Source organism: Papio anubis, chromosome 3, assembly GCF_008728515.1.
Source record: "Papio anubis isolate 15944 chromosome 3, Panubis1.0, whole genome shotgun sequence".
Classification (NCBI taxonomy): Eukaryota; Metazoa; Chordata; class Mammalia; order Primates; family Cercopithecidae; genus Papio; species Papio anubis.
In genome coordinates this window covers 75,823,780-75,837,264 of record NC_044978.1, presented here as the reverse complement: position 1 = coordinate 75,837,264, position 13,485 = coordinate 75,823,780, and the positions used below count along the sequence as shown (strand labels likewise).

At 39.4% G+C, this 13,485-nt stretch overlaps 1 protein-coding gene across 50 annotated transcripts in view; it reads left to right on the top strand.

Annotated features, from left to right (window-relative positions):
- Nucleotides 1-13,485, top strand: part of ANK2 (ankyrin 2) — a 584,559-nt gene that overhangs the window by 471,281 nt on the left and 99,793 nt on the right. For 42 of the 50 annotated variants that reach the window (XM_031664041.1, XM_031664034.1, XM_009207442.3 and 39 more), the window contains 3 exons: nucleotides 1,037-1,135; nucleotides 1,655-1,753; nucleotides 5,878-6,075. In XM_031664041.1, the coding sequence (XP_031519901.1) occupies nucleotides 1,037-1,135; nucleotides 1,655-1,753; nucleotides 5,878-6,075 (396 nt within the window). The remainder of the gene's footprint in view (nucleotides 1-1,036; nucleotides 1,136-1,654; nucleotides 1,754-5,877; nucleotides 6,076-13,485) is intronic. The other 8 variants (XM_031664021.1, XM_031664022.1, XM_031664045.1 and 5 more) reach the window with 1 other exon arrangement.

The window sequence follows — 13,485 nt, the reverse complement described above, 5'->3', positions numbered from 1 at the left end:
GGGGATATTCTGTATTTATGATGGGGGCTTAAATGGTCCCAGGATAAGCCATAGCTTACAGCACCTAATCCAGCCATATTTGCTATGTGTTTTACAGGCCCTGGTCAGTGTTAGAATTCCCCTACTCCCACTGTAGTGCCAGAAGAGCATGTGGTTAAACTGTCTGGCCAAGAGGATGGATTTGACATCATGGTGTAGGAACTGTGCCATCCTCGAGATCTTAGTCCAGAGACTTATCTGTATTTATAAGACACTGCTAATTACAGAGTAAGGCCATTGGTTAGGCACGGAGGACACTGAATGTACACATATCAACATGTGTAGGAGAGCAGCCCTCTGAAAAAAAGCTTTAAAGCTTTGGTGTGTTTAAACTCTGGTGTTAATCAGCCCAACATCATGCCAGAAGTAGAATGTGTTTTACAAAAGCAATTGGTCTTCTAGGCAGTGTGAGTCTTCTGGGAAAGGGGACAAGTCAGGATGGGAGTTGCTTTATAATAGTGCATGTTTTTTGTTCTATAGACCATTTATCTTGCCATTTCTCCCGAAAATATGTCAATTAATTCACAAATACTTGTTTTTACTATGGCTGCCAAAATATCCTAAAATTTAAATGAATTTGGAATTCAGGTGTTACAAAAAGGATTGCAAGAAAGAGAAGGAGGGTTGGAGAGAAGGCAGCTGTTGTTTCAAGTCTATTAATTTTAGAGTCAAGAAAAAGATTTTTTCCCCCATTCACAAATTGGAGCCAGTTTACTGACACTAGTGGCTTTTAAAAATCCCAAACCTATAAAGTCAGATTTCGGTCTCCAAGCCCTTAAAATAAAATTTCTTTTGTTCAGTCTATCAAGCCAAACTTTTGTATGTTAAATTTTATTCTTTTTCTTTGTCCTTGTTCATGGCTAACAGATATAATGCTACCAGTATTTTTTCCAAATGAAGAATCAGTATAGTTTGCTTAATATGTTAACAGATAAAAATATTTTGTGAAGCGTTACAAAAATAAATACGATTTTACTTTTGTTTCTCACATTTTCAGAAGGGTTTTACTCCCTTGCATGTAGCCGCCAAATATGGAAGCCTGGACGTGGCAAAACTTCTCTTGCAACGCCGTGCTGCCGCAGATTCTGCAGGGAAGGTAAAGATTTTCTATACGTTATAATTATGTAACAATCAAGGTGATAGATTAGGAGATCTGTAAAGACATTTTTCTCACTTCTCTGAAAGGAATGTGAGAGCACCTGATGAAACTATACCAAATAGACATGGTGGCGATGTCTTCCATGACCATCCATGTACACACTGATTCAGAAAACATTTTGAGCTGTGCCTCAAAGTCTTGTCACAACAGCCCCAGAAGTCTCTATATTAAGAAGGATCCCTGCAGTATTAATGTAGTCTTTCTTACATAGCAGTTTAGACCTTTATACATTGTGACCATCAAGATGCCCTTTGCTGGTGGTATGCTCATTTTCAATTTTAGTTATGTTTTTAATATGAAAATTATTGGGGAGTTGTTTATTTTCATTCTTTTTTCTATTGACTATATTAATTCATTAACATGAATGTAATCAGCATCAGTTTCCAGGCATCCTGGTAGCTTCAGGGCAGCTAACCCTAATTTATTAATGCTGAAACTTAAACACACCCTTTACAGAATGGCCTTACCCCGCTCCATGTTGCTGCTCATTATGACAACCAGAAGGTGGCGCTGCTGTTACTGGAGAAGGGTGCTTCCCCTCATGCCACTGCCAAGGTGAGGACCACAGAAAAGGATTTATAGACAGGGTGTAACTATCACCTGAAAACACATGAGAATTGTCTTTTAAACACATGGTATAGTATAACTGCGACTAGTCATGGCGATAGTAGTTTTTGGTATTGACACCCTTTTTTTCCCCTTGTATTTCCACCAGTTGCGTCTAGAAAACCTTTTTTAAGATTTTTAAAGAGTCAGCAAATATTCAGGGGATGTGCCTGTAAACCAGTAGACATGAATCTTATTGCTAACATTCTGTGTGTTAGAGAATGAAGTCTGAATTTTGAGAAATGAGAAATAAAGTCATTAACATGTTTTCCCTTCTCTCCTATAAACCAAATGCTGTGATTAAAATGTCCTTTTATACTCTCATTCTTTCAGACTTCAAACTTCTATTTGTTTCTTTGTGGTTTTTTTTTGGTTTTTTTGTTTTTTTTTTAAATGTTTTACTTGTGTTAACTATAGCGTGGATCCCTCTAAGTCCCTGGACTCGGGGGTGGCTGGGGGGATGCCTTTTTGGTGTACATCTAGCACCAAATTCCGAAACAGCTCCAACTAAGACTTGTACTTACGGACAGGGCATTTTCCACCATTCTAGTTGGCCCCTTATTAAACTGAAAATATATATGAATGTCGTATAATGCAAAGTCCTCATTGCATCTTTCGTTCATTAACTCAGCACACCTATTTTGAGAACATGTCAGGGTTTATTTAAAAAATATTGATCGTAATGGGAAAATATGTATGCTGTATTAGACAACATAATAAAACAACTGCCACCATTTATTTGCCAAACACTACGCCGAGCACTTTACAGCAATATATCATAATAACCCCATGAGACTGGTATTCTAATGATCTCCATTTTGCAGATGAGAAAGTGAGATTTAAGTAGGTTAATTTTCCAAAGTCATCTGAATAATATGTGTTAGAGCTTGTACCTGTGTTTGACCTCAGGCAGACTGACTTTAGAGCTGATGTTCTTAACCACTAGGTCCTTGTGTCCCAAAGCAATAGAGAGAGATTTATTCCATTCTATTATACAAGTATATACATATATACTCATATGCCTATTTAAATTATGCATATTATAAATATAAAATAGGATATATACAAAAATATGTTCTGTATATTTATATATAAATGTTATATATAATATACATATATAACTTTGTACACATACATACCTATACATCTATATATATTTATATCTTTTTGATGCCAATAAACAGTTTACAATAAAGTACTTGAACTGTCAAAAGAGGATGCCAAATGTTCATAATTATCCACAGTGTTCTTATTCCTCTTTTTTCTACAACCTCATCAATTCTACACATATTTTATGTCTTTCTTCACACTACTAGAGTAGTGTTCATATCATATTCATTTGCATATCTATGAGGTGTTTAATAACATATGTGAGTTCCCAATAAATTTGCATGAAAGAATGAAGATTGAGCAACTATGGAATAAAAATATACCTGCTCACTTAACATGGCAGCATTTTTTTTTTCATTAGCTTTCCAGGCTGACCATTCTCAACATAGATACAAAAGACTTCATCAGTACTCATGAGTACTTTCATTGAACTCTTATGATGTGCAAAGAAAGGATTGTAGGTACTCAATGGGAGGTAAAATTGTAAAACGTGTGTTCTCTTTCCACAAGGGACTCTCAATCTACTTGCAAGAGAAGACCTAGATTATAAATTAATGTGTATGGTTTTCCTAAAGAGACAAGCATAGCCTTGATTTCTATCCTCTACCTTGTATGGTCCTTAATCTTAGGCATGCATATACCGAGTTCAGACGATGACGTAAAGCATTTCTCTACTCCAGAGTCCACAGTAGGATGGGTATTCTGGGAATGCCTCTCTAGTGTCTTTCACTTATCTGCCCCAGCCTGTCAATGAACATGAGCCCTTCATCTTTGGGGCAACTCCTAGAGGTCTCCAGATGGTAAGATCCCCACGGTAGTCTCCACTTTAGACTCTCTTTCTGCTCATTATAATGTCCCCTCTCCTCAACACGCATGGTCTTTTGGCCACGAGAACTTTGCTTCTTTCCACCAGAGTCCAGAACCTTCTCTTAATCTTTATTGGGAGTGCTGCAATTATTTGAGTCCCAAAATGTTTCCTCTTTGTGGAGTAAGAGGGCTTTTCAGATCTTGTATGTTGAGTATCTACCAGACAAACCTCCTCCATTGCCAGAATTGACACCTTCTTTGATGGTCGCTTATGTTGTTTTGCTAAAATGTCCCTTTACCTGACCTTAGTAGAGCCCATGCTGTAGGCGGGGGGGTAATTGAGACTAAAGAAACACATTGTAGCAAAAAGAAGTTGACTAAACTTACTTGGTCCACAAAAATCTATGTGTCCTTTTTTTCAATAGAGTCTATGGACACAAATACAATATTTTGAAGCATCCGGGACCTCTCATCAAACCCTGAAAAGGCTTCCAAGCTGAATTTCCTTCAGTTGCTTCAGGAGAAACATTATTTGTCAAAAATGAAAGAGACTTATTCTTGCTTAGAGAAATGGGGACAGAGTAGATAATGTAGGGTTGTGTGAGAATCAAGATTTGATGATGGCTCTTAAAGACATTTAAATTCTCAAAACACTTTTATTTTTTGGTGCACTTTGCAGTTAGCTTTAAGGAAATAGTATGACATAAAAATACCTCTCATGTTTGATTACAGGCTCAAGCCTGTAATCCCAGCACTTTAGGGGGCCAAGGTGGGCAGATTGCTTGAGCTCATGAGTTTGAGATGAGCCTGGGCAACATGGTGAAACCCCATCTCCACCAAAAATACAAACAAAATTAGCCAGTCACAGTGGTGTGTGCCTGGAGTCCTCGGTACTTAGGAGGCTGAGGTGGGAGGATCACGAGCCCAGGAGGTGGAGGTTGCAGTCACTGAGATGGCACCACTGCACTCCAGTCTAGGTGATGGAGCCATACCTTGTCTCAACAAATAAATAAATAAATCATCTCATGGTAATCTCACAAGAAGCACTTGATCATTATGCTGTCTTTCCCTTCAGCATGTCGCTGAGGGGAAAAGCCACAGTTAATGGCAAAGACGCTGTTGTTAATTTCTATCACACGTTTCAAATGGAAAATTCTACCAGATTTGATAAAGAAAAGGAAATGAAACAATATATATTGCAGACTTACAGTTGTTCCACATTTTTTTTTCTTTTAATTAAGTATGGGATTTAGAGTTTTGTTCTTGTAAGCAGAGTATAGTTATCCTGACCCTCTCCACAAACTCCCACCTGAAATGAGTAGCCTCATATTTCTACTTTTGAAGCAGCAAGTTATGAAGAAGGGGAGATCTAGGATTTGAATGGACCACAAAACTAATATAAGCTAATTTTGTTGTTGAATATATTTTAAATTAGAATTGAACCCATTAAAGACAGGGATCATGTCATGTTCACCATTGCATTCCCACACCTAGCACACTGCTTGGCATATGCTAGGCACTCAGTAATATTTGTTGAACCAGTTTAAAGTACAATCCAAACAGAAGCGTATTAGTTGGAGTATTATAATAAGATAATAGAAATAATTCCATTTGATTCTTTACGTTATAAACATATGTGAAGTGTAGCCTTGGTTCCAGATAGCACATACAATTTAAGAGCAATATTGACAAACTAGAATCAGCTCAGAACAGAACATCCTTATAGGGAGAGATCTAGAAATGGCACTTCCATCAGGAATGGTTGAAGAAATGGAGAAAATTAGCCTGGAAAACAGAACACTAAAGGTGGATATGAAAATCATCCCCAGATATTTAAAGGATGGTCATGTAGAAGAGGAACCTGGCTTATTCTATGTTGCTCTTCAGGAGAGAAGCAATATTATAAGGAGAGAGTTTTCAGCTTTGGAGCTTTGATGTCTGTATCTGTCTTACAGTAGAATGGGATACCTTGTGACTTTTATTGTAGAGATTTGGTTATTGTTGAATGGAAATGGGATGACTAAGAGTTTGGATTAACTGTAAACTCACTTTTAACTCTTCTGTTGATTAGAGATTTTTATTTCCTTTAGAGATACATATTAGAGCAATCGTTAATCTTACCCTATATGCATGTGTTTTATTTTTGTCTTTTTTAGAATGGCTATACTCCTTTACATATTGCTGCCAAGAAGAATCAAATGCAGATAGCTTCCACACTCCTGAACTATGGAGCAGAGACAAACATTGTGACAAAGCAAGGAGTAACTCCACTCCATCTGGCCTCGCAGGAGGGGCACACAGATATGGTTACCTTGCTTCTGGATAAGGGAGCCAATATCCACATGTCAACCAAGGTATTCTGTCATTTCTTGCTTCAATCAAGAGTGTTTTGGATGCATGTAAACAGTAATCAATCACAGATAGTTTGGAACAAAAAGGAGCAATATATTAAAAAGAAACAGGGATATCTTACAGACCCCAAGGACAGGAAGGGAGTCAAGCCTTACGAGAGATTAGAAAACCATAAGGAAGCAAGGGAGAGAGACTCTCTGTATGGCAACATTTTGGCTTCTTGACTTTTCTATGCAAGTCAGTTCTATTCATCTTTATAGCCCCGCTTTCCTTGCATCTCTGTGTGTGTCTAAAGAGGCTACCCTGTAGCTCCCAATGTTAACATCACTATAATTGCTCCAGTGTCTGCTGCTCCTCATTCTAAATTTCAGATATATATATATAGAGAGGAAGAATGGTTCCATCTGGGGTTGTAGCTTAAACAACTGCCTCTAAGCTGGAAGGTCTATGTCCACCACCCAGGGCATTCTTTAGTCTTGCTGGGCATCTGAGGCACCTCTGGATAGTAGAGAGGAAACACAATAAAATACAGATTTTTTGAGTCAATGTAAGCCTAGCTTGAGAGGTTTGGTAGTGGTGGTGAGAAAATCTTTTTTGTTTTTTTAATAAAGCACATCAGTCATTTTAGCCTTTTTCCATGGACTGGCCTCTGTAGACCTCCACATTAATTATAATAGAATGGCAGTCAAAGATACAAGGGAAAAAATTCACATATAAAAATATACTTTTTTTACAAGTATATGTCTTTTGATACATCTATCCATCCATCTACATAAAGATCTATAGATCTATCTAACTTTCTATCTTATACTTATATACATATACTCTGCTATCGCCAGCTGCTGAGAAACACAGAATTGGAAACTGTGTTTATTAAGTTAGTTTGTCATTTGGTGTCTTGATGCTTTTTGTAATACGTTATATGGGCTTAGTGAAAATTAAGTTTCTTAGCTCTTTCCATAAATATACAAATACTCTATGTTTTCTACATTTCACTGTTAATTGCTACTTTTAAAGTATCAGTGATAAGTTGGTTTTAACGACATTCGTAAATAGGTTATGTAGCATGCATCCTTTAGGAAGAGCTATGAAACAGGCAGGTTGCCTTGAATATTTCTGCAGTCCTAGTCTATTTCTTTGTCACTCGGAAGTGTTCCTGTACATCCCCTGCCCTTACTTACTTCTCTGGCCTTTATAAAAAGTCCCCATAAATCCTTTTTTAAAGTATGATGAGAGGGGGGCGGAGCAAGATGGCCGAATAGGAGCAGCTCCAGTCTTCAACTCCCAGCGCCAGCGACACAGAAGACCGGTGATTTCGGCATTTTCAACTGAGGTACTGGGTTCATCTCACTGGGGAGTGCCGGAAGATCGGTACTGGTCAGCTGCTGCAGCCCGACCAGCGAGAGCTGAAGCAGGGCGAGGCATTGCCTCACCTGGGAAGCGCAAGGGGGAAGGGAATCCCTTTTCCTAGCCAGGGGAACTGAGACACACAACACCTGGAGAATCGGGTAACTCCCACCCCAATACTGCGCTTTGAGCAAACAGGAACACCAGGAGATCATATCCCACACCTGGCTGGGAGGGTCCCACACCCACGGAGCCTCCCTCATTGCTATCACAGCAGTCTGTGATCAACCGGCAAGGCAGCAGCGAGGCTGGGGGAGGGGCGCCCGCCATTGCTGAGGCTTAAGTAGGTAAACAAAGCTGCTGGGAAGCTCCAACTGGGTGGAGCTCACAGCAGCTCAAGGAAACCTGCCTGTCTCTGTAGACTCCACCTCTGGGGGCAGGGCACAGTAAATAATAACAAACCAGCAGATACCTCTGCAGACCCAAACGACTCTGTCTGACAGCTTTGAAGAGAGCAGTGGATCTCCCAACACGGAGGTTGAGATCTGAGAAGGGACAGACTCCCTGCTCAAGCGGGTCCCTGACCCCTGAGTAGCCTAACTGGGAGACATCCCCCACTAGGGGCAGTCTGACACCCCACACCTCACAGGGTGGAGTACACCCCTGAGAGGAAGCTTCCAAAGCAACAATCAGACAGGTACACTTGCTGTTCAGAAATATTCTATCTTCTGCAGTCTCTGCTGCTGATACCCAGGCAAACAGGGTCTGGAGTGGACCTCAAGCAATCTCCAACAGACCTACAGCTGAGGGTCCTGACTGTTAGAAGGAAAACTATCAAACAGGAAGGACACCTACACCAAAACCCCATCAGTACATCACCATCATCAAAGACCAGAGGCAGATAAAACCACAAAGATGGGGAAAAAGCAGGGCAGAAAAGCTGGAAATTCAAAAAACAAGAGCGCATCTCCTCCGGCAAAGGAGCGCAGCTCATCGCCAGCAACGGATCAAAGCTGGACGGAGAATGACTTTGACGAGATGAGAGAAGAAGGCTTCAGTCCATCAAATTTCTCAGAGCTAAAGGAGGAATTACGTACCCAGCGCAAAGAAACTAAAAATCTTGAAAAAAAAGTGGAAGAATTGACGGCTAGACTAATTAATGCAGAGAAGGTCATAAACGAAATGAAAGAGATGAAAAGCATGACACGAGAAATACGTGACAAATGCACAAGCTTCAGTAACCGACTCGATCAACTGGAAGAAAGAGTATCAGCGATTGAGGATCAAATGAATGAAATGAAGCGAGAAGAGAAACCAAAAGAAAAAAGAAGAAAAAGAAATGAACAAAGCCTGCAAGAAGTATGGGATTATGTAAAAAGACCAAATCTCCGTCTGATTGGGGTGCCTGAAAGTGAGGGGGAAAATGGAACCAAGTTGGAAAACACTCTTCAGGATATCATCCAGGAGAACTTCCCCAACCTAGTAGGGCAGGCCAACATTCAAATCCAGGAAATACAGAGAACGCCACAAAGATACTCCTCGAGAAGAGCAACTCCAAGACACATAATTGCCAGATTCACCAAAGTTGAAATGAAGGAAAAAATCTTAAGGGCAGCCAGAGAGAAAGGTCGGGTTACCCACAAAGGGAAGCCCATCAGACTCACAGCAGATCTCTCGGCAGAAACTCTCCAAGCCAGAAGAGAGTGGGGGCCAATATTCAACATTCTTAAAGAAAAGAATTTTAAACCCAGAATTTCATATCCAGCCAAACTAAGTTTCATAAGTGAAGGAGAAATAAAATCCTTTACAGATAAGCAAATGCTTAGAGATTTTGTCACCACTAGGCCTGCCTTACAAGAGACCCTGAAGGAAGCACTCAACATGGAAAGGAACAACCGGTACCAGCCATTGCAAAAACATGCCAAAATGTAAAGACCATCGAGGCTAGGAAGAAACTGCATCAACTAACGAGCAAAATAACCAGTTAATATCATAATGGCAGGATCAAGTTCACACATAACAATATTAACCTTAAATGTAAATGGACTAAATGCTCCAATTAAAAGACACAGACTGGCAAACTGGATAAAGAGTCAAGACCCATCAGTCTGCTGTATTCAGGAGACCCATCTCACACGCAGAGACATACATAGGCTCAAAATAAAGGGATGGAGGAAGATTTACCAAGCAAATGGAGAACAAAAAAAAGCGGGGGTTGCAATACTAGTCTCTGATAAAACAGACTTTAAACCATCAAAAATCAAAAGAGACAAAGAAGGCCATTACATAATGGTAAAGGGATCAATTCAACAGGAAGAGCTAACTATCCTAAATATATATGCACCCAATACAGGAGCACCCAGATTCATAAAGCAAGTCCTTAGAGACTTACAAAGAGACTTAGACTCCCATACAATAATAATGGGAGACTTCAACACTCCACTGTCAACATTAGACAGATCAACAAGACAGAAAGTTAACAAGGATATCCAGGAATTGAACTCATCTCTGCAGCAAGCAGACCTAATAGACATCTATAGAACTCTCCACCCCAAATCAACAGAATATACATTCTTCTCAGCACCACATCGTACTTATTCCAAAATTGACCACGTAATTGGAAGTAAAGCACTCCTCAGCAAATGTACAAGAACAGAAATTATTACAAACTGTCTCTCAGACCACAGTGCAATCAAACTAGAACTCAGGACTAAGAAACTCAATCAAAACCGCTCAACTACATGGAAACTGAACAACCTGCTCCTGAATGACTACTGGGTACATAACGAAATGAAGGCAGAAATAAAGATGTTCTTTGAAACCAATGAGAACAAAGATACAACATACCAGAATCTCTGGGACACATTTAAAGCAGTGTGTAGAGGGAAATTTATAGCACTAAATGCCCACAAGAGAAAGCAGGAAAGATCTAAAATTGACACTCTAACATCGCAATTAAAAGAATTAGAGAAGCAAGAGCAAACACATTCGAAAGCTAGCAGAAGGCTAGAAATAACTAAGATCAGAGCAGAACTGAAGGAGATAGAGACACAAAAAACCCTCCAAAAAATCAATGAATCCAGGAGTTGGTTTTTTGAAAAGATCAACAAAATTGACAGACCACTAGCAAGACTAATAAAGAAGAAAAGAGAGAAGAATCAAATCGACGCAATTAAAAATGATAAAGGGGATATCACCACCGACCCCACAGAAATACAAACTACCATCAGAGAATACTATAAACACCTCTACGCAAATAAACTGGAAAACCTAGAAGAAATGGATAATTTCCTGGACACTTACACTCTTCCAAGACTAAACCAGGAAGAAGTTGAATCCCTGAATAGACCAATAGTAGGCTCTGAAATTGAGGCAACAATTAATAGCCTACCAACCAAAAAAAGTCCAGGACCAGATGGATTCACAGCTGAATTCTACCAGAGGTACAAGGAGGAGTTGGTACCATTCCTTCTGAAACTATTCCAATCAATAGAAAAAGAGGGAATCCTCCCTAACTCATTTTATGAGGCCAACATCATCCTGATACCAAAGCCTGGCAGAGATACAACAAAAAAAGAGAATTTTAGACCAATATCCCTGATGAACATAGATGCAAAAATCCTCAATAAAATACTGGCAAACCGGATTCAGCAACACATCAAAAAGCTTATCCACCATGATCAAGTGGGCTTCATCCCTGGGATGCAAGGCTGGTTCAACATTCGCAAATCAATAAACATAATCCAGCATATAAACAGAACCAAAGACAAGAACCACATGATTATCTCAATAGATGCAGAAAAGGCTTTTGACAAAATTCAACAGCCCTTCATGCTAAAAACGCTCAATAAATTTGGTATTGATGGAACGTACCTCAAAATAATAAGAGCTATTTATGACAAACCCACAGCCAATATCATACTGAATGGGCAAAAACTGGAAAAATTCCCTTTGAACACTGGCACAAGACAGGGATGCCCTCTCTCACCACTCCTATTCAACATAGTGTTGGAAGTTCTGGCTAGGGCAATTAGGCAAGAGAAAGAAATCAGGGGTATTCAGTTAGGAAAAGAAGAAGTCAAATTGTCCCTGTTTGCAGATGACATGATTGTATATTTAGAAAACCCCATTGTCTCAGCCCAAAATCTCCTTAAGCTGATAAGCAACTTCAGCAAAGTCTCAGGATACAAAATTAATGTGCAAAAATCACAAGCATTCTTATACACCAGTAACAGACAAACAGAGAGCCAAATCATGAATGAACTTCCATTCACAATTGCTTCAAAGAGAATAAAATACCTAGGAATCCAACTTACAAGGGATGTAAAGGACCTCTTCAAGGAGAACTACAAACCACTGCTCACTGAAATAAAAGAGGACACAAACAAATGGAAGAACATACCATGCTCATGGATAGGAAGAATCAATATCGTGAAAATGGCCATACTGCCCAAGGTAATTTATAGATTCAATGCCATCCCCATCAAGCTACCAATGAGTTTCTTCACAGAATTGGAAAAAACTGCTTTAAAGTTCATATGGAACCAAAAAAGAGCCCGCATCTCCAAGACAATCCTAAGTCAAAAGAACAAAGCTGGAGGCATCACGCTACCTGACTTCAAACTATACTACAAGGCTACAGTAACCAAAACAGCATGGTACTGGTACCAAAACAGAGATATAGACCAATGGAACAGAACAGAGTCCTCAGAAATAATACCACACATCTACAGCCATCTGATCTTTGACAAACCTGAGAGAAACAAGAAATGGGGAAAGGATTCCCTATTTAATAAATGGTGCTGGGAAAATTGGCTAGCCATAAGTAGAAAGCTGAAACTGGATCCTTTCCTTACTCCTTATACGAAAATTAATTCAAGATGGATTAGAGACTTAAATGTTAGACCTAATACCATAAAAATCCTAGAGGAAAACCTAGGTAGTACCATTCAGGACATAGGCATGGGCAAAGACTTCATGTCTAAAACACCAAAAGCAACGGCAGCAAAAGCCAAAATTGACAAATGGGATCTCATTAAACTAAAGAGCTTCTGCACAGCAAAAGAAACTACCATCAGAGTGAACAGGCAACCTACAGAATGGGAGAAAATTTTTGCAATCTACTCATCTGACAAAGGGCTAATATCCAGAACCTACAAAGAACTCAAACAAATTTACAAGAAAAAAACAAACAACCCCATCAAAAAGTGGGCAAAGGATATGAATAGACATTTCTCAAAAGAAGACATTCATACAGCCAACAGACACATGAAAAAATGCTCATCATCAATGGCCATCAGAGAAATGCAAATCAAAACCACAATGAGATACCATCTCACACCAGTTAGAATGGCGATCATTAAAAAGTCAGGAAACAACAGGTGCTGGAGAGGATGTGGAGAAATAGGAACACTTTTACACTGTTGGTGGGATTGTAAACTAGTTCAACCATTATGGAAAACAGTATGGCGATTCCTCAAGGATCTAGAACTAGATGTACCATATGACCCAGCCATCCCATTACTGGGTATATACCCAAAGGATTATAAATTATGCTGCTCTAAAGACACATGCACACGTATGTTTATTGCAGCACTATTCACAATAGCAAAGACTTGGAATCAACCCAAATGTCCATCAGTGACAGATTGGATTAAGAAAATGTGGCACATATACACCATGGAATACTATGCAGCCATCAAAAAGGATGAGTTTGCGTCCTTTGTAGGGACATGGATGCAGCTGGAATCCATCATTCTTAGCAAACTATCACAAGAACAGAAAACCAAACACCGCATGTTCTCACTCATAGGTGGGAACTGAACAATGAGATCTCTTGGACTCGGGAAGGGGAACATCACACACCGGGGCCTATCATGGGGAGGGGGGAGGGGGAGGGATTGCATTGGGAGTTATACCTGATGTAAATGACGAGTTGATGGGTGCAGCACACCAACAAGGCACAAGTATACATATGTAACAAACCTGCACGTTATGCACATGTACCCTACAACTTACAGTATAATAATAATAAATAAATTAAAAAAAAAAAAAAAAAAAAAAAA